At 42.2% G+C, this 20,874-nt stretch overlaps 1 protein-coding gene across 3 annotated transcripts in view; it reads left to right on the forward strand.

The window, feature by feature from the left end:
• Window positions 1–20,874, forward strand: part of TOX (thymocyte selection associated high mobility group box) — a 270,368-nt gene that overhangs the window by 237,570 nt on the left and 11,924 nt on the right. For all 3 annotated transcript variants that reach the window (XM_006204683.3, XM_072951923.1, XM_072951924.1), the window contains 2 exons: window positions 2,744–2,974; window positions 13,611–13,691. In XM_006204683.3, the coding sequence (XP_006204745.1) occupies window positions 2,744–2,974; window positions 13,611–13,691 (312 nt within the window). The remainder of the gene's footprint in view (window positions 1–2,743; window positions 2,975–13,610; window positions 13,692–20,874) is intronic.

Here is a 20,874-nt window from a genome sequence, read left to right on the forward strand (position 1 = left end):
TAAAAGGAAGGCATATCAGTGGGCTCTCGCTTTCAGGCATCAAAAAGACAAAGCCGATGCGACGTAATGAGACTGGCTGGGAGTCTGGCCATCATGCGGGAGGACGTCCCAGCCTCAGAGCTGAGTGCCTCCCAGGTGCCCGATCGGATGCACAGTTGAAGCCTCAGGGTGACACTCCATAATGCACAAATGATGTCTCCTGAGCTTTGAAAGTATGGAGGCAGAAGTCATGAAATGCTTGTTTCTGCTAAAGGAAACTCAGATTGTGCAAGACTGCATCTGGCCAATCCTACTGGGCAAGCCAGGAAAGTAGGGGAAGCCTTCAGACAATGGACCAACGAACCAAATTGATGGGCTGCACAGAACTGTTTAGAGTTTCCTCAAAGGTTGCTGTACGTGGCCTCAGAACAGTAATTTGTGCTTCTCTTACACTTGATACCTAGAGCTTCTCACTGGCAGTAATAGGTTCTCCTGCTCCAGCAAATAATCCCTAAAAAGCCGGGCCATGTTGTCCAGTACAAAGATGCTGTCCTTTCTGTTACCAGAGGGTATCACATAGCCAGTAGATCTAAAACTTGCACCATGTTGTCCAGATACCAATTTTACAAAGAAAAGAAGCATGAAGATCAGCAGTTCAAACACAATTTTGGACCGTAAAAGATGGCAACTATTTAGATAATCTGGGGAAATCTTTTAATAAAATTATTTACGTTGCATCATAGGAAATTTATCTCTACGGTTGACATTTGATTATTTCCCAAAAAGACTGATACAATCTGCAATCATAGAGATTTCAATGTGTCAGATCATTAATTTTTAATTGAAGTAGAGTCAGTGTACAATGTTGTGTCAATTCTGGTGCACAGCATAATGCTTCAGTCATATGTGAGCATACATATGTATTCGTTTTCATAGTCCTTTTCATTACAGGGTACTACAAGATACTGAATAGAGTTCCCTGTGCTATACAATAGAAACTTGTTTATGTTAGTTTTATATGTAGTAGTATATGCAAACTTCGGAATTCCTAATTTATCCCTTCCCACCTCTTTTCCCCTGGTACTAATTAATTTTTTAATTAAAATTTAAAATGAGTCCAGGTAAATATTCCATATGGACCAGCATCATTTCCCTGCGCTTTGTTCCCTATCTGATGTTACCAATCCTTGATGAACTGTGACCTCCAACGTCATGATCCCTCCAGTTTTAATACTCTTCATTGTGGTCTTTCTTGAATCCTTTTCTATTTTCTTCTTCATATTTTATTATTTTGAACATAGGAATTGTTATATTTAGAAAGTTGGAAATGGAGGCCCAGAAAATGATGTAATTTACGCAAGATTGCACAGCTAAAAATAATGAAAGATGGCATGAGTGTAGGTCCTCTGACGTCACATCCGCTGGCCTCTCAGGATACCATGCTTCCTCTCCAATGGTGGCAGCTCTTTTACACAAATCACCTTGCCTCGCAGCTTATCTGAATAAGATACGTGTGACCTTATGTTTGCCAAGAAGGGAAAAAACAGCAACAGTCACAACAGTGGAAGGTGAGGGTGCAGAACCTCCCACGATGATGGCGATGCTATCGAGAGGCGGTGCACGTGGGCGTGTATGCTGGTGGGAGAGGCGTGTGGAAAGAGGGCTCCTTCAGGGACAGCACTACTTGATATTCAGGTAGAGTCACGTAATCCTAGAACTAGAAAGAAATCTTAGCCCAAATCTCTCGTTCCATAGAGGTGGATGAAATGACATCACGTACAGTTAGATATTATCGATGTTAATATTTAAATGCAGATATCCTAACACATTGTGTGTTTTTCTCCACTTGCATCAGAATAGCAATGCAGATTATCCAAATATTCAGACGCCAGGACAATGGGAGAAAAGGGAAACTATTCTTAAACTGGATATTAAAGCTGTCCTAAAAATGTCTAGATTTTAGAATCTAGTTTCCTGAGATGCACTTTCCAGTATGGTAGCCATTAGTCACATGTAGCTATATAAATTTAAAACAATTAAAATTAAAGAAAGTTTAAGATTTTGTTTCTTATTCCTGCTAGCCACATTCCCTACGCTCATCGGTTACATGTAGCTAGTGGCTACCATATTGAATAGTGCAGATTTTAGAACTTTACCCTCATTGCAGAAGGTTTTGTTGGACAACACTGATTTGCTTCTAGAGTATGCCATTCTCTGAGCCGTGACCATTGTTTGGCTTTCCCAGCAGCATCCATAGACCTAAATGCACCATCAAAAGCCATTCAACTTTATTAATTGCACATGTTGCCCACCACCACTTAAAAATCATAATTAGGAGGAAAAGGATAAACTCCCCAGAAGAAAACAGGTTAGATTGTTCATACAGTAGGGTCACAACACGAGGCATCTGCTGCTGCCATCGTCACAGCGCTGCTTGTCACTCAGCTTCCTGAGTGAGAAAAAGGAGAAGCTAGGAGAGGTAAGGGCTGATATCCAACAGTACAATTGCACTGCGAAGCGAATCAATAACGTTATCCTACAGCTATGTAAACAGGTCTGGGGAAAGGATGAATATGAAAATTACATGAAATGGGAAGTTTTATTTGAAAACAGCAACAGCAACAAAACCAAGTGTCCCTTAGGAACGTCTGTGTTTGTGTGACGTGTATGGAGGAGTCTATCCGAGTAAGTCTCACAGGAGCGCAGTGTGATCCGTCCGCACATTTTCCAGTCCCTCGTAATTCAGATTTTGGTTTTGTTTCAGATCAATGGTGGAGAGAAGCGGCCCGCCTCTGACATGGGGAAAAAACCAAAAACCCCCAAAAAGAAGAAGAAGAAGGACCCCAACGAGCCCCAGAAGCCTGTGTCTGCCTACGCGCTGTTCTTCCGCGACACTCAGGCCGCCATCAAGGGCCAAAATCCAAATGCTACCTTCGGTGAAGTCTCCAAAATTGTGGCTTCGATGTGGGACGGTTTGGGAGAAGAGCAAAAACAGGTAAGAAAAGACGCAGAATGGAGTGAATCAGCACGATCTGAAAAGGTGTGTGCGTTCTAAAGGAGGGACCTCCGAGGACAATGGGTAGATGCTGCAGATGCTAGAGCCGAGGCCGAGCATGCGCCCCGTCAGAGCCAGACTGCAGGGAGCTCTGACCTGATCTTATGTTCCTTTCTTGCTCTGTTGTAAATAGCACGTTAGTGCCTTTGTTCCCACGTTTATATAGTGCAGTTACTTTTGGAAGGATTTTTCCACGTCCCAGCCAGGATTACATCATTCCTTAATGCTGGCAGTGCGATCACAAAGGCTGAAAAAACACGAGAAGTATTTTGAAAACTGTCCGCCCCTCTCTTCAGCATTTGCTATTTACTCTTTTGTCATTGAAACTCCCTTTGCTACATGAACTTCAGATTTAAGGCTCTCTCCCTGCAGCCATTCCCTAAAGACCAGCGGGGTAGGTTATTCAATCCCACCTGTACCATATTTCCAAGCTGGATTAGATGCGACCAGATGCCTGGTTGCTTCCTTCTGTGGTGGATTGCCGTGGTGTGACCAAGGACCATGCGGGGGGCTGGGGGGTGCAGGGGCACGTGAGACACTTTGCAGCTCAGCCATAGCATAAGTAGCCCCGAAGGTCTTAAGGAGGATGGGAATCTTGGAGTTCAGTACGTAGGTGTAACCCACCCCGGCAGAGAAGCAACATGGAGCCCAGATTTCTAAGCCAGGCAGCAGACTGCCGTTGTCACCCTCTAGAATTTCATTGTCATGAAGACAAAATTAGACAGGCCTCATCATTAATGTTCAGTTACTGGAACGTCTAGGTAGATGCAGCTTTAGCTGCTGCAGAATATTGACGTGTGTTAATGATGGACTCGTCTCATGTCTGATTATCAGTGGAGACCTTTACCTCTTCTCATCTGGTCCAGGGAAGCGTGTAAGAAACAGGAAGCTTCAAACCTGTATCCGTCTACGAGTACCTACGTACTGTGAATATATGTCAACATCTATAATGTATACAGTGTTTTCTATGTTTAAGAACACGTATACATGACTTATCTCATCTGTTCTACTCATTTCTCGTAGATTCTTTAAATTTTGCCAATTATGAAATGGGGCCAGATAGGGAAATTCATTCACTTTTTTCACGTTTTTACTTAACAATATTTGTTGAGTGTGTACTCCATGCCCCAGGCACTGTTCTAGACACCAGGTACAGCAGAGAATGAGATGGGGTCCCCATGCTGGTAAACGGCTTGTCTAAGGCTACACACCATGACCGGAACTTATCTCTCAACTTACAGCTCTTTTCTAACAAATCCATGAAATCAGTGAGAGTTGTAATGGTACAACCAGTTGCTAAGGAAACATAGAACCTCCCCCCAGTTCTCTCCAGCCCCCTTTTCTGTCAACCAAAGCCGTCTTTTACAATCTGCAATCTACACATTTTCTTACACCCTTTTCAAGACTGCGGGCCCAGGGGAAAGGCTTCACAGGAAAGCACAGCCCCCCCCCCCCCCCCCCCCGGTGGAGCCCTGCCCTGCAACAGTTGTCTTCAAGGGCAGAAAACACACCACTGGAATGTTCTCTGTGCAAGCAATTAAAATACTCATTTCCCTATGAAAGGGTAGTTGACATATTTTGTGAGTTTGTTGAAAACCTGGTAGATAGAGCTGGTTGAGGATTTTCAACCTGGTTTCTATCCTGACTCAGATCAGTTTGCTCTCATTCTCAAAGCTGAGGTGTGGCGTCCCGCCAATGCTGGGCATTCAGGGTGGAACTGGACAGTGGCTCATCCCTCCACTTGGCAGAGCTTCGAAGACTGAGAAGCTAAGTGCGCGTCCACCAGGAATCCCAGCCCATCCCTGTTGTCTCTGTTTATACCCATGATGCCTCCTGGCTCCACCCATGACCCAGGCGCCAGGACGTACCTCTCTCCCCAGTACGACCCCTGCATGTATTCCTGGACAGGGACCAGGCTTCACTACTGTCAACTCTTTGGCTTTGTAAGATGAAATTTCACAGAAGAAACATCCAGAAAGTGCATACCCTCCCTAGGGATTGTGGCGGCAACTCTTGGGCATCAGCAGACAGACGCGATTCCCTTCTGAAGACTCAGCCCCTCTTCCTACCCCGGGCTCACCGGCAGTGCCGATCCAGGGCTCCTCTGGGCTCCTCTGGGCTCTTTGCTCTGTCAAGTTTGATTGTGAGAAACTTCAGTTGCCATTGCCACCACCCACCCCACTCCTCTTGTCTATCTTCCTGACCCCAGATACCTCTCCCTAATTATTTCCCACCTTCACTAGAGGGACTTGCATGGTAAGGCCCACGGTTAAAAGGGAGAGGCCTGCAAAGCTCTGCCCTAGCCCACAATCAGTCCTCTACGTGATCAGTATTCACAGTCCACACCCATGTTTCTGGAGGAAAAGAATAATGTTCTTATGATGAAAATTGGGTACTTCCTCAACGCAACAGATACAGAGCTGCAGGTTTTCCCACAAATTCAGATATAACACTGTCTTTTATTTTTATTATAGCAAGAGGGGAGCACTGAGATCCTATGCCCCATGTTTTGCTCTGATCAGATGAGGCATTTACACGCCCAGAGAATATGAGAGTCCCTGTTCTTGACGAACATGTTAAAAAGGGAAATTACTCCCATTCTCCTATTCTGCCTCTCAAAGTTGGGGCTGGAAAAAAAAATGTTGCATATATTGAAGGCAGTGAAATGGAATTTGAGCTATAAATGTAGCTCAAATATCATTTTATTTTTACTTGAAATAGTAAATAGTTTGCTTTTAAGTGGGAAGGAAAAAAATTGCAGCTGGACTTTTCTAAAGGAGGTAGGATCACAACTATGGTGCCATAGGTAAGGCTCTGTAATCATAAAGATGTGATGACAAAGCATTTTCCTCATCCTCTGTTGTTTCAGACTTAGTAAGTAACTTGTGATGAGTCTGTCTTTAGGTTCTTTCTTAATGGAAATCGTTAAGGGGGTTTTTGGAGAATTTGTTTTATAAACAAGGATGGAATTATAAAATAGTTGGCGTTGTATAACTCACTGGGTATTGTAAAGCAATTTCATAATCAAAATCCAGTTGTTAAAAAAAGGTTATACTAAGATAATTTTTTTAATCTGAATAGAAATAACTATCTTTTTCTTTTACTAAGAAAAACGTTAATATTTTAACATTTGAGCACCTTTACCAAAACCAGGGTATTGGAAGCAGTCTTTGGTCAGTTGAAAATGGTTTGTTTCCATGCCTTATGCTCCTTGGACTTGACAAGGGTTCAGCATCGCTTAGCCTTTCCTCTTAAAAGATGATCTCGCTTGATAAAGAGGATGAAACTGCAGAGTATGCCAGAAAGGATGGGTTCTGACGCATACAAGGCCATCCAGGGACGAGCAGAGAGTGGGTCAAATGATGACAAAAGGGACCCGTGGCATCAGCTGCCCCGCGGCGGGCCCTCCCCTAACAGTTTGTGCAGGGATTGCCCGCGAAGCGAACACGCCTGCCTGGAATGCCCACTTGGGCATCAAGAGAATTTCAACAAAGTATCCAAGAGCGGTATTACAGTGTATTACCGCCTGTTCTCTCCTTTTATGCTGACTCACTGTGCCAGTGCGATAGACCTCTGTTTCAAACGTAAACTAATTGTACTTTTCTCTCACTTAATATTACAATTGGGAAGCACCACTATGTATTTTTAAAGGAATGTTGTCGGAGCCGATTGGAGGCAGCCCATTAAACTTCAAAACTGAGGACCGATGCGCGTGCTCCGGAATCGCCCCACGTGGTGCCGCTGGCGGCGTGCAGGCAGCCGCTTCAAGTAGAAGGCGAGGATTTCATGCGCCACGATTGTTCAAGACTCCGGTTGTCATAATAGCCCACAATTATGAACAGCCACAAATATAAACACAAACCAGGGAAAATGGACAAAATTATCGATGACTTATTAGGGGCTCAGAAAATTACAATGTTTAAGGAAAAACAGCTATTAGTGAGATTACAATGGAATGCGTTCTTGCCAGCCAGAGGAGCAGCGCGCACAGCGCTCTGTGTGCGTCTGCCGCGTGCTTCCTCGCTGTGCTGCGCAGGCGGGGATTGGAAGCCACTGCAGAAGGGGTGATCCCTATTTTCAGAATCCATGGTGAGGGAGAAACCAAATGTGCTTTGGTTTCTGTGAAGGATCTCTCAAAGAAGAGAAATCAAAAGGAAGCTGAAAGAAGTGATACAAATCCTCCAGGAACACAAGACCTCCCTTAGGGATCGTTCCTACCAAAGCCACCGAGCAAAAACGTCACATATCCGAGATCGCTCCATGTTAATGCTTTAGAAGATGGTGCTGCATCCGGAATGGGAGCCGAATTGTGTTTGGGATTCCAACCAGAGGTTTTAAATGCTAATGAATCGTTAAGACAATGGAGAGCCCTTTTCGGAAGCATACTAAGTTCTTTTAAAAAGGCACCAGATGGAGAAAGGGAAATAAACCCTAAGTGTGGCTGTGATGTTGGCCTTTGCTACTAATCTTTCACCGCCTGGAACCTACAGAGAAAGAAAAGTAATAACGTAACAAGGTCACGCCCTTTATATTAGACTCCTTGGAGTTTCAGCAGCCCTCGGCATCTTTTTTTTTTTTTTTTTTTTTTTTAAATGAGAGTCCAGCTAAATTTCCTGTCTCTCCCCACTGTTTCTGGATTCTCTGATTCTGGTCATCGAAGTCTGGGATCTGAGTCCACAGTGACAACAGAGAGCAAATCTGACCCATTAAATTAAAGAGTCCATCCAGCTTTGGAGCAAAAGGGATGGATCCAAAGCGTTGTAAAGCATTCCTGGGTCCTTTTTAGCCATGGAAAGTGCACTCTTAAGTGGGAAAGGAAAGTCACCTTAAATCAGAACCAGATGTGAATGACTAAATGAACCTTAAGTTCCTAATTGGAGACACAGTTGGGCTGTAATACATTTAGCAAATTACAAACAAAATGTTCTTGTTTACATTACATTAAATGGCTTTAAAGCTTCAGCCAAAGAGCTAAATAAACATGCTGTTAGGCTAAAAATGGACTGGAAGGTCTGTGCAGAGTTTGGTGTGTTCGGGAGAAACCACAGCCCACGGTGCCCAGGGAGCGTATTTCTGTAAATGCAGCCCTGTCGTGGGAGGGGAGCGTGGATTTACCTCGAGAACCAGAGCCTAATGAGCAGATATCACTTGCAGGGAGACGGTTTGAATATGGTAACATATGCCTTCTTTCAGGATGCATAATTCATATCCAGGGATATTAGCCATAGCAGCTCAGCTCAATAGCAACAGCTCATTATTTTATCCCTCAGTATTTATCCCTATGTTTGACGCCTCCTGAAATTACTGTTAATGTGTTTATATAAGGGCAGATCTGACTCAAGTGCAGAGAATGTAATTTCCTCCTCATTCTTCCCTACTGCTGTGTCCTCTTCCCCTGGTAGAAGTGGCAAGTGTAAATAGTTAATTTGCTTCAATTATGAGCCTGTCCTGCTAAATTAGAAGCAGCAGGGATATGAAGAGCCAGAATTATACTTATGAGGCAGCTGACAAATCCTCTGAGCCTACGGAATCCAATCATTTACCCCTCATTGGTGCCCAAACACCCACTACGGAAATGCTGCTGGGCTTCCCCCTCCCCCCACCCCGTATCTTATGATAAAATTTGGATTTTATGTCAACAATACTTAAGGTTAACTAAAATCCTGTTGCACTGTAACATTCACACATGTGTTTATCTTGGCCATTTCCTTATAAACATTATGCATTGCCCCAGTTTTTTTTTTTAAACTAGGAGCAGAGGATGTAGAAAATGATTGTTCATTTAAAACCTGTAGAATGTAAGAAGTTTCTATTCATAAAAACTTGAGACAGCGCTTTCTAAGTGAAGTAAGCCAGAAAGAGAAAGAAAAATACCATGTGATATCAGTCATGTGTGGAATTAAAAAAAGAAAAGAAGACACTAATGAACTTATCTACAAAACAGAAATAGATTCACAGAGAGGCAGCAAGGGGAGATCTCATGCAGCCAGGAGGAACCAATGCATAAACAAAGATGGCTCTTAGACATCAGATCAATCTGATTACATATAACACGTATTGTGTGTATGTGTATCGGTATGTAAATATATGTGATTATGTGTGTATATATAGAGATATATAAAATTCCTGACACAAAAAATGCACACAGGAGAGGCATATTTTTAATGCCTTTCTTTTATTATGTAGCTTTACTACCTCACACCATGCAGGGACATAATAGATCCCCTCAGTATTTTGTTAAGTGTAATTGAACGTCACCATAATCACCCCAGTCATCCTCATTTAATAAGTTGACAGATATATTTTGCAGCCATTTTTCAGACAAGGAGCTTGCTTCTGAGACCTACCATTCCAGAAATAGGTCACACCCTTACTGTGTAGGCTATTCAGATGCATCTGATGGGTCCTGAAAAGAATCGATAGCAAGATTTGTGTCGCATTGTATAATATCTTCAATACTCTGAATGCTACTTTATAAAGTTCTTTGAGTTCTGGAATGCTTAAGAAACGCTGAGCAAGTTACACAAATGGAAATTTAACTGCATTTGAGGACCGAGTTCTGTATGAAACACAGATGCACTTGCTCTAAATGTCCTAAATAACACAGCATTGAAAGATGCTGCAAATGTTAATTTCTCAAGGACATGACAGGGGGTTGTGATTAAATTTTTATTCCTTATATATAACTATCTCTAAGCTTTTTCTATAAATATGAACTTAAAAGGGGGGGACTGCATTTGAAGTTAACGAAAAAGAAAAATGCCTTCTAGTTTTAATTTTATGGTGTTTGAATAAAATCCAGAATTGGAAGAATTATGGTTTTTCTTATTATTACTGTAAAGAGTTGGTTTGAAATAAACTATGACTAGAGATTAACTAAGAGCCAGAGCAGAAAAGAAGGAAGGAAGAAGGAATTAAGTGGTATTTATAAGATTTTACTTTTCTGTATAAGTTAGATGGATCATTTGAGGAGGGAGCAGAAAGTAAAAAAAAAAAGGCAAAGTGACAGGTTGTATTAGAATTTTTTCTATTTGAGTGCATCATATTCAGATGCTAAACTGCTGATTTTAATTAGAGATTATATTAGCCTATAAAAACACATATACATGCTGGTATTTAGAGCATTTAAAAAATGATTCAGTGAATCACTAGATTACATGAACGGAATCTGGATTCTCTGGAATTGCAATTTGATGTCTGTTTTAGTTTAGCCACTGAGATGCAATCCTTAGATAGGATATGGTAGCTTTCTTAGAATAACAAACCACAGCACATAACTAAGTTAGGACAGGATGAATTCAAAAGTGTTTGGATGAGCTGGGGAAAATGATAAATGATGTATTACGATTTTCAAATCCTCATCTGGCCAACCTTGCACTTTATTTCAAACAGCTGTAGACCATTTGGAAGCCATTTTGTAGCTCAGCTGAGTACTAATATTTACTGTTATGAATCACATATCTTTAAAATATTTGTCTTTCCCTGAGAGAGAGAAAGACCGTTTCTTTCCCAGACTCAGCTTGGACGTAAATCAGACCCATCTTCCTAGGCTAGAAGGTTTGATCATTGCAGCGGGCTGGTCATGGCCAAACACAGTCAACATCATCTTTGGTTTCTGCAAGCAGAAGACCCTCTCCATCCATGAACAGAGCTTTGAAACGTTTTTTAGGAACTTTTTACTGATGATTTTAAAACATCTGTTCTGAAGTAGGAATTTAACTTTTTTTTTTATCATTTTCTCATACATTTGAGGTCCTCCTTCAGACATTTCCATCAAATATAGAATTCATTAAGAATCCTGTGCAATTTTAGAGGGTAGCTTCCTGAAGACATACAGGGTGTGTGATATTTGAGCCATTAGGTAGTTCTCAAAGTTGGAGGTTCTAAATTACCGTAGGGGAAACCACCTCAGATTTTAATTCTAATCTGGGCTTCCCACCACACACACCCTTTAAACACAATTACAGAACTACACCTCCTGAAATTACCACCCTTTGCATCCTCCCTCTGAACATCTGCTGCTATTCAGCGAAGAGCGGACCCATCAATCCATGTAATGTGACGTGATGAGTTTACTCTTTTCTAAAGTGGTATTTAGGCGCTCGCACTAGGATCCCACGTAGCCAATCATCAATGCCGACAGGGAGCCATTTGTGGGAAACAGGACGCTCGCGATGCTAGTCAGGGATCCCGTAACGACATCGATCTCCCCGTGAAACCAGAGGGCACATGTTCAGCCTGAAACGCACTGAGTTAACCACCTTTCTCTCGCAGTGGTTAATCAACAAATTTCAGGAAAGTTAACACCTTGTGGGATGTTAACCACCAGGAGCCCTCCCGTAGTTACAGTGTTGCGGTTTCAATAGAAACCGAACACAAGAAAGATGAGAGATGCTACAATCAGACCGCCTGGCAACACCGTCTTATCTGTGCTGCCTAGAAAATGATGCTTTGGGCAATACTATGGACCCAAGTGTGTTACATTTGCCTTGGGAAGCTAAATGAACCCTGGTTAGCTGCCTGGGGGTCACTTGGAATAGCATATTAATTTTAAAAAAACATGATAGAAATGTTTTGAGTACGCAAATGCATACTACCATCAGAGATATTTTTGCTAAATATTTGCTTGCAAATCCTGAATAGGACTTCTGTCTGTGTGGGAGAAAAAGCCTCTCGAAACAGTTTTAAGGTGTTAAAAGTAAATGTAAACATTGTCAGTTTAAAGTCATTAATTATAAATTATGTCTTGGAGGAGAGATTGGAGGGAGGACTACAAACAGAAATCTGTCTTTGAAGAAAGAAATAAATCAATAAAAAGCAGGAGGGCTCTGTGTTTCTGATTGTGGCTGAACCAAAGCGTGCAATATACATGGATCATACTATTGAAAGACATTTGCTGTAATTTAGTGTTTATTTGTTTTCATGTATGAATTTCTAAAAAAGGATCTGAATTTGATGTCTAATACTTAGCTCAGTAAATTTAGAATTCTCTTGTAATTGAACCAAAGGATTAATGGGCTTTGTACTAAAAAATTTCTTTTAAGTTTCTTTAGTTGCATATATTGTAAAGATGACACAATGATTATATAATATGATATGAATTCTTAATTGACTTATTATAATTGCCTCTTATTATAACAGAATGCCAAATATGAAAGACTAGGCTGAAGATCTCCCTAAGGAGAAACAATTAGCACATTCATTTCATAGGGTCCTTTATAATTCTGTTGACAAGTTTACTCATTTGTTTACCTTAAGTAAAATGTTCCACTTTAATTAAAATATTCATGAGTAAGTAATATTTCTCACACCTTGAATTTCACAGCTGGGGACTGAGCTCAGCAAACCACCCTCCACATCAGAAACCATAAATTGACCTCTGCCACTGACTTTGGCAGATCTTTGGTCTTTAGACATAATCTACATTTAACTACTCCTGACTAAGTCTATAGCCACTTCTCCTGCTGATCTATGTCTGGTTTCAAGCTCAGCATTACAGTTATTAGCCAAGCCTCATTCTCTGCTGTAAAATTCAAGATGCAGGAAATTTAAAATAGTCTTACTGATGAAAATACATTCAAAGAATGAATGAAAAGATTTTGTTCTTTAGGGCTGATTTCAAAAGATTGACCAAAAAAAGACCCTAAAGCCCTGAAAGGATCAATTTAATGGTAGCAGAGCCCCGTGAAGATTCACTTTGCTAACCATTCATTTTGACTCTAATGACTTTTCTCTGTTTAACTAAGCCACGTGACCTTTGGCCTCCCAGCACGTCATTATTCAGTACTTTTGCTCAGTTTAGGATGATTTTACTTTTGTTTGCAAGATGATGTCCTCTGCAAAATGAAAAGCCTCTGTAAACTGCAATTCCACTCAGAACACTTTTGCCTTTTCACACCGAGGCATCTACAGACCTGGTCCTTGCAGGGTTTTCATGGAAAGGGTGTGACCAGAGCAAGCACCGCACACACGCGGTCCTCGGCCGCTCGGGGTCCCCCGTCCATCCCAAATGTGACTTTAACTGCCATCACCGACTCCTGCTGCTCTGAGAATAGAACTTCAAGGCACGAAATTTTGAAAGAGTGATGAACCTGCAGACTCCGTATCTGTTCCTTTGATTTACTTACTGGACATAATTGGTCACTGAATTCTGGCCTTGTTTCTGTATTTTGCGTGGAGTGTATATATCCAGATTTGAATGCAGTGTAGAATCATCTGCCCATTTTATAAATACGAATGGCTTCTTTGCTCACGTGTGGTTTCCCTGGGAACCTGCATCAATAGTATCTTTCCAAGCCAACTACCTCCACTCTCAAAGTAACCCAAATAAACCTTTTCATGAGCGTTACACAGAATGGAAAACTCCACTGCTATTAATCTTTTTCTTTTCTAGTCTATTGCCATGTTTCTTAAAAATGTGTTTTGGTAAGAAAATACAGTCTTTGGGGAGATATATATTATCACATTATATACATGTGTGCATGTGCGCGCACACCCGCAATTATCATTCTCCGTTGTACCCCTCTGGAAACAAAAGCAGATGCACTTTCTAATTTAAGATTCTTTGTTGTTACAGGTCTATAAAAAGAAAACAGAGGCTGCAAAGAAGGAGTACCTGAAGCAACTGGCAGCATACAGAGCCAGCCTTGTATCCAAGGTAACGGGCAATCGTGTGGTCTGTGACGGAGTGTGGCCATCTTGCTGCAGACAATGATGGCCATTTGGAAGCATAAAAGATTATGTTAGCATTTCTGCACAATCTTATTTGCTGAAAAAGAACAAGTAAATTCTAAACAAAGCTGTATGTTATACAAATATTTGTTCATACCTAAAGGACCAGAGCAGCATCCACTGGCCTTATGTGCTACGCTGCCTGCCTGTGGGTTGTTGGTCTGAGGGTTGGTCACAGTGCATTGTTAATCCTGAGCCAGCCTTCTGTTTCACCAAGTTCTGCCACCATGACCCCGACTCGATCCCATTGCTCTTTGCTAAGGAGATGCCAACTGTCTTCAGTTTTGGCCTCATTACAACATCGTAAGGATGTAAAGCGGCCAAAACGAACAAATGAAAAAAATGCATCATTTCATTTGAAAATGAAAACACCACTTTAAAATATTGTATGCATTAGCCTATCTCAAACACAAATCCTTTCTGTTAGAAACACTCGCATTAACTCTGATGTCGGGTTATTAAAGCTGTAATTCCTCTTGTAGATTCTCAGGGAGCTCACCTCACAGAGACAGGGCTGCAGATGTGAGAACTGGACACTGTGTCATTTAAGTCCAAATGTGGCTGCCACTTGGCTCAGTGTGGCGTGAGGCTCTGGGCTTCATTCTATGCACCCACGAAAAATACTTTCTCTTCTATCCACAAACGTCCACCCCCTTCTTCCAACAATTCTAATTATATAAAATAGTTTTTATTGAGGACAATAGATAATGAATGTATGATGCATAGAAGAAAAAGGAGCACTAAATCCACAAGGCATAAGAGATCCCAGGACACTGTTGGTCTAACGCAACTTTATGTTCCACAACTAAGATACGACATTGTGGGAAAACTTCACATTTATTTTTTAACCTTAAAATTTCTAGCTCATCTGTGCTATCTCACTACAGATCTCACACTTTCTAATTTTTCCAGCTAGTTTTGAAGCTATTTATATTTTCTGCTGATACCATTTCACTTTTCTGTGTATTTACAGAATTCACAGCACATATATAAAATTATAGCAAGAAAAACAGTGAGGTACAAAGTCTTAGATCCATCCAGCCATTGGGTGATGTAGTCACTTGATATTATTCAGATTAATATGCCCAAAATGTTAGAGGACATATGAATTCTTCTTATTTCATCCGAGATAAGTTTCTTTTTGAGCATTTTAAATAGAAGTTTTAGTCAGAACATTTTACGTACAAGAAAATCAGTGCACACACTCTCAAACCCAATGCAAAGCAGATTGCCAGGATGCTGCAACACTGACTAAGCCCTTTACTTGCAAAACGAGTGTCCTCAGATTTGCTCTTGGCTGCAACTTTTCTTACTATTCATTCTCCGAGTTGCAACCCTCCATATACGGCAATTTGTATAAATGCTGCGAACTGCCATTTCTACATTTAAAAAAACCAAGCGCTTTCTTTCCAGCTTACTCTGTTGTTTTTCATCTCTCTGGCAGTAGGGATTTTGCCGGAGCGGTTGAATGTCTATTTATGTACAAGTATCTATTGTATGTGCACAAATTGAAGAAAAGTTATGAACACCCTCTCCAGGTTAGAAAGATGGTTCCCTGATGTTGTATGTGGTTGGGATATTTGCAATATAACCTTGCAGGCACATGCAGAAAATTTACCAGCCTGCCCGCCGACTGCACACAGAAACATATGTAAAAACCCATTTCTTTCCCATTTAAAATTATCACAAGGAAAATAACAGCCATTCATATTTACACAAGTATTTTTCCATGTTATAATCTTAGTATGTTATAAATTATTTCCCTATTCTGGAAGACCTGAAGGTGCAGTTGTAAAGTGCTGCTTGCCAATGATACAGTTCCAGGTCACCCCAGGGTGCCAGCCAAGCTCCCTCTTTCCCGTTCACTCATTCACATGCTCACTTGGTGAATTTCCCTGGGCGGGGGTCTGTGCCGAGCCCTGGGCCAGGCTGGGAGGACGCGGTGGAGAACTGGCAGGTTCGTCCCCTGCACTTAAAGAGCTTTCTCTCCAGTCTGGGGAGACCACTAGTGAAAACATAAGTTAGTAAAAATGACCGAGATCTTTGTGAATCGAAGCTTTCTGAAGGAAACAAAGCAAGGCATCTGATCGGGTGGTCTGCCGAGCCCTCTTTGAAGGGTGACACTGGAGCTGAGTGCAAGGGAAGACAGAGGGACACAGAGGGCGCCTGGGACGGAGCCCGCCGGGCAGCAGTGCAGCAGGTGCAGGCACGGGGGACAGAAATCCCTCCTTGGAGTGAGAGGAGGTCGGTGTGGCTGGAGTGTGGTTTGAGATGGAGCTGGGAGGGTGGGCAGCAGCCCAGCCACGAAGGCCTTGCAGGGCCTGGCAAGGAGCCAGGCTTGATTCTCTGTGCAGCAGGACACCCCCGAACGGGCTTCCGCAGGGGGTGACTTGATCGGGCTTCTGTGTTTAAGAGATAACTTTATGTGAATGACTTCACTCAGCCCCCACGCCCTATCCTCAAAGTAGGCTTGATGGTTAACAATCCACCAAAGAGGAAGAGTTTCACGCAGGTAACAAGTGCCCGGGCCCGGAGCTGACCTCCACCTCCCTCAGTCCTTGTGCTGGGCCCTCCTGCACCTGCTCCTGCCAGCGTGCTCGACCTGCTTCCATAGCACACCCCCCGCCCCGCAAGTCAGGGTGGAGCACCGGCGTCTTCTCTTCTAAGGCCACTTAAAGCACGTTTGTGTTACAGTATTATGTATTTTCAGGTGTACAGCAAAGTGATTCAGTTATATATAAATATTTTCAGATTATCTTCCATAATAGGTTATTACACGATATGGAATATAGTTCCCTGTTCCATATAGTAAATTCTTGTTGCTTTTCTGTTTTGTTTAATAGTTTGGGTCTGTGGATCCGATAAATCTAATTTTTCCACCCCCCACTCCCTTTCCCCTTTGGTAACCATGAGTTTGTTTCTGTGAGTCTGTTTCTGTTTTGTGTATAGATTTGTATTATTTTTTATATTCCACATGTGAGTGATATCATGTAACATTTGTCTTTGTCTTTGTCTGACTTACTTCACTTAGTATGATCATCTCTAGGTCCATCCATGTTGCTGCAAATGGTGGTATTTCATTTTTTTTTTAGTATTTTATTATTTTTTATAGCTGAGTAATATTCATTGTGTGTGTGTATGTGTGTGTGTGTGTGTGTATATATATCTCACACCTTTCTTAAACTAATCATCTGCTGATGGACACTTAGGTTGCTTCCATGTCTTGGCTGTTGTAAATAGTGCTGCTATGAGCATTGGGGTGCAGGTATCTTTTCCAATTAGAGCTTTTACCTTTTCCGGATATATGCCCATGAGTGAAATTTGCTGGATCATAATGTAACTCTATTTTTAGTTTTTTAAAGAACCTATACTGTTTCCAGTTTACATTCGTACCAACAGTGTAGGAGGGTTCCCTTTTCTCCACACCCTCTCCAGCATTTATCATATGTAGACTTTTTGACGATGGCCATTCTGACGGGTATGAGGTGGTAACTCACTGTAGTTTTGATTCGAACTTCTCTCATAATTAGCGACGTTGAGCGTATCTTCTCCTGCCTGCTGGCCATCTGGATGTTTTCTTAGGAGAAATGTCTGTTTAGGTCTCTTGCCCATTTTTGATTACTTTTTTGTATTGAGCTGTATGAGTTATTTGTTTATATGGGTATTAACCCCTTGTCAGTTTGCGAATATTTTCTCCCATTCTGTAGGCTGTCTTTTTGTTTGATGATGGTTTCCTAAGGTCACTTTTGTCGGTGAAATACTGCATTAGCCAAAGCACTGTGTCCGTCTCCTAAGTTCTTGCTGGCAACTTCGGTGTTGCCTCCGGGGCTACATATTTTGGTATCAGGTTTCTATGCCATGTATTTGTTTCACCCCATAAGGCGTGGCGTCCCTAGGCCAGCAGCCCTTCCCCTCGCTGGTGTGCGGCCATGTCAAGTCTGCTGCTTCTCGGAGCTTCCACTCCAGGCCACACTCTGCATCCCAGCCCGGGCTGCACGACACCTGTTCCTTGTCAGGCACAGGCGTGGTGCCGAGAGCCGGAAGATGAACACAACAGATCAAAGTAGAATGTTTCGTGGTGCTTGAGAGGTTTGAAACGATCCTCTAAAATTAACTGCTTCTTACGGAACATAATCAAAAAATAGAGACAGCCAGGGAATGTTGGCTCCACCTGTGAGACTGAGTCATAGGATTAGCAACGCTCCTTTCCTTTCAATGATAACATTTTTAGCTTAAATGTACTTTATATTAACACGACTCTATTCCAGCATATTAATTAACACGACTCCAGGCCCAAATAAAGTTGAAATCAACTCAAAATAAAACAGCTCAGTCATAGTAGATGAAATGTTCTAACCTTCTCATCTCAGAAGGACAATACTGACATTCTCGGATGGACACTGAATTTTTTTCAGTAATAACACGAACGCACAGGGCACTTGGCTATCGAGTAGCTTATACGTGTCCCACGCTGTGCTTGGCATTTTATATCTGTTCCATTCATCATCACAACAACCCTACAAAGTAAGATCTCACCCCATTTTCTGGACAGCTTCTAGGCAGACAGACTGAATGCCTTGGAGAATCTGAGACTCAGGAGAGGCTGGCAATGGCAGGGGAGAACTCACAGTCCTCGCCCTCTCGTTCCAAAGCTTGTAGGCTTTCTCTACCCTGAATGATTATCGATATTTCTGTCCTTAGAACTATGATCTCTTGTTATCTTTAATAAAATTCTGGACCAACTCTTGCCTATGAGATGGCCAGCTGTAAAGCTATCCTGGCTTATATGAGACTGGGGCTCGGGGGTGGAGACCCTTGGAGGATGCTGGCGCCTGCAGGATGTTGGGAAGCACCGCTCTGTGCCCTTTTGTTCCAGGTGTGGCACCTGGGCACGTGGAGCCAGTGACAGACCCGCCGAGCACAGGCCACCCCACCATGCAAACACCTGCAAGTTGAAGGAAGCGGAAAAGGGAGCAATGGGTCCTGCAGACACGGTCCAGGTCTGACCTGGAGTGACTCACCTGTTCAGTTTTAGGCTCTAGAATTTAAAGAGAGATTTCGGAGGGAAGAGTCGTAAAAGTGACTGAAAGGGAAGAGGGCAGGAGATAGTAGCAGGGAAGAGGGATTTGAAATGACTGAGCCAGAGAAACACAGACCAGGGCATGTTCGACCCAGAATGGGTATCAGGCTCCCTTCTCCCTGAATCCAGAACGACAGAGACGTCATTTCACACTGGAACAACTCCATCTGAGCAGGGAGCATGACCAGGCTCATGGGTTCTTCAGGCAAACAGTTTCTTTACATTGAGAAATTTAAAAGCAAGAAGCAAAAATGTATAACTAGGTTTGGAGACGGTCTTGAAGGCATCCTCCGCATCTCTGCTTCCACCAGGCACTGAGGCGAGTGCGTTAAGACCCTGGAAAGCACCACCAGTGTCACACCCAGGGCCCTCGAGGGCAGAGACCCAGGCCCTGGGGGCACGTGGGCGAGGGTTCGAATTCCAGGTTGCTCACCTCCTTACTGCTTGCTTTTGTGCACGTTATTCAGCTGTTTCAAGTACCAATTTACTAATGTGTTAAACAGAGCAGTTAGTAGGACCTCCCTCATTAGGTTTCCATGAGAATAAAACAGGAGACTCTCATCAGTGGCATGACTTAGGATCTCGACCACAGAAAAGCACGTAATACCAGCAGTTGTTATTATCACCAGTTTCCTTTGTACTGTTATTGATAGGTGTGCAAAGGACGAGGCAAGTGCTGTGTATGATCGGAGATTAGCTGGATCGTGTTTTCAGCGTCTGCGAGGCTGCTTTGATACAAGGAAATCGTAAAAATGGCATGAAAAGAAGAAAAATTTGCTTCATGCGTACATTCTTTTATAAAGATAAGAAATGATTTAGACATTGGGAAAAAAAACTCATCTACACGGGTTCCTTAAACGAAATGGTCTTGATGAGCCTTTTGTCAAGGCAACTGCGAATAATCCGACGACTGAGAATATCGCCTTCGTGAGGCTACGGCTTCTTGGCTGGAGTGGTTTTACACACCATTTAAGAACATTTTAGTTTGGGCTGTTAAGTAAAGCTTAAGGAAATGTAGTTTTTCCATAGACTGGAATTCCTCGACATGAGTCTAAATTATTATATTGAAAACAATGTGTAACTTTAAAGCAGTTGGAACGGGTTTCATTTTACCATATGGACCAGAATTTATATTCCCGAAATGAGTGTTGCAGTCAAAGGAGTCACCTTGGGAGGTTACAAACTTATTTTATCATTGCTCCCAGGGTTCAAAAGATTTTGGAAACTCCTCTTTGAACCGCACTCAGCAAAAGTTTATGAGCCACGTTAGCAAAATCAATCTTGTTACATTGTTTTCACACCTCATTCTTTTCCCCAAACATCACCCAGATACAACCCACAGACTTGGCTTCAAGTGACTCTTAGCCGTTTCCAAAAATCAAATTCACCAGCAAAAGACAAAGTGCTGTCTAAGGATATGTAAAATGGGGTCCTGCAGGCCCTGAAGAGAATCCTACTGGGAAGTTCCCAAATATTCCAAGGAAAAGCAGCTTTATTGAAATAAAGCATACAGCTTCTCAGGGGCGCCGGCGTGGAAGGAGACAACACTTGGATGAGTATGTTCAGTAAAAGTCATCAGACCCATAACTTGAAGGTCATATGTCAAATATGAGAATTTTGTCTCTACCTTGAGCTGGGATGCCCAAACTTACAGAGGACAATGGAAACTTCTTTTTAATGTACAGTATAGGACAATATTGAACTAAATTATGTAAGTTCTCTGTTGCCATGACCATAGGAAAGAAATACCATTCTCCGTTCACTTAAAGGATAGTCAATCTGAAACAAAAGAAATGATTTCTTCATACAGGATGAGGTAACTTCTAGAATTCACACCATGGAGAGCTATTGAGATAAATATCGGGTCTGAATTTGAAAATAGGATGGGTCGTTTTATGACTATTAACATAAAATTTGCAGCTCCGTAAGCCCAGATTGTGATTTAAAGATAATAAAATCTCATGCTTCAGGGTGTAAGTTAATCACCTGCAAGGACCAGGAAGAATTTTCCTTCCAGAAGTAACAATGC

Source organism: Vicugna pacos, chromosome 29 (genome assembly GCF_048564905.1).
Source record: "Vicugna pacos chromosome 29, VicPac4, whole genome shotgun sequence".
Classification (NCBI taxonomy): Eukaryota; Metazoa; Chordata; class Mammalia; order Artiodactyla; family Camelidae; genus Vicugna; species Vicugna pacos.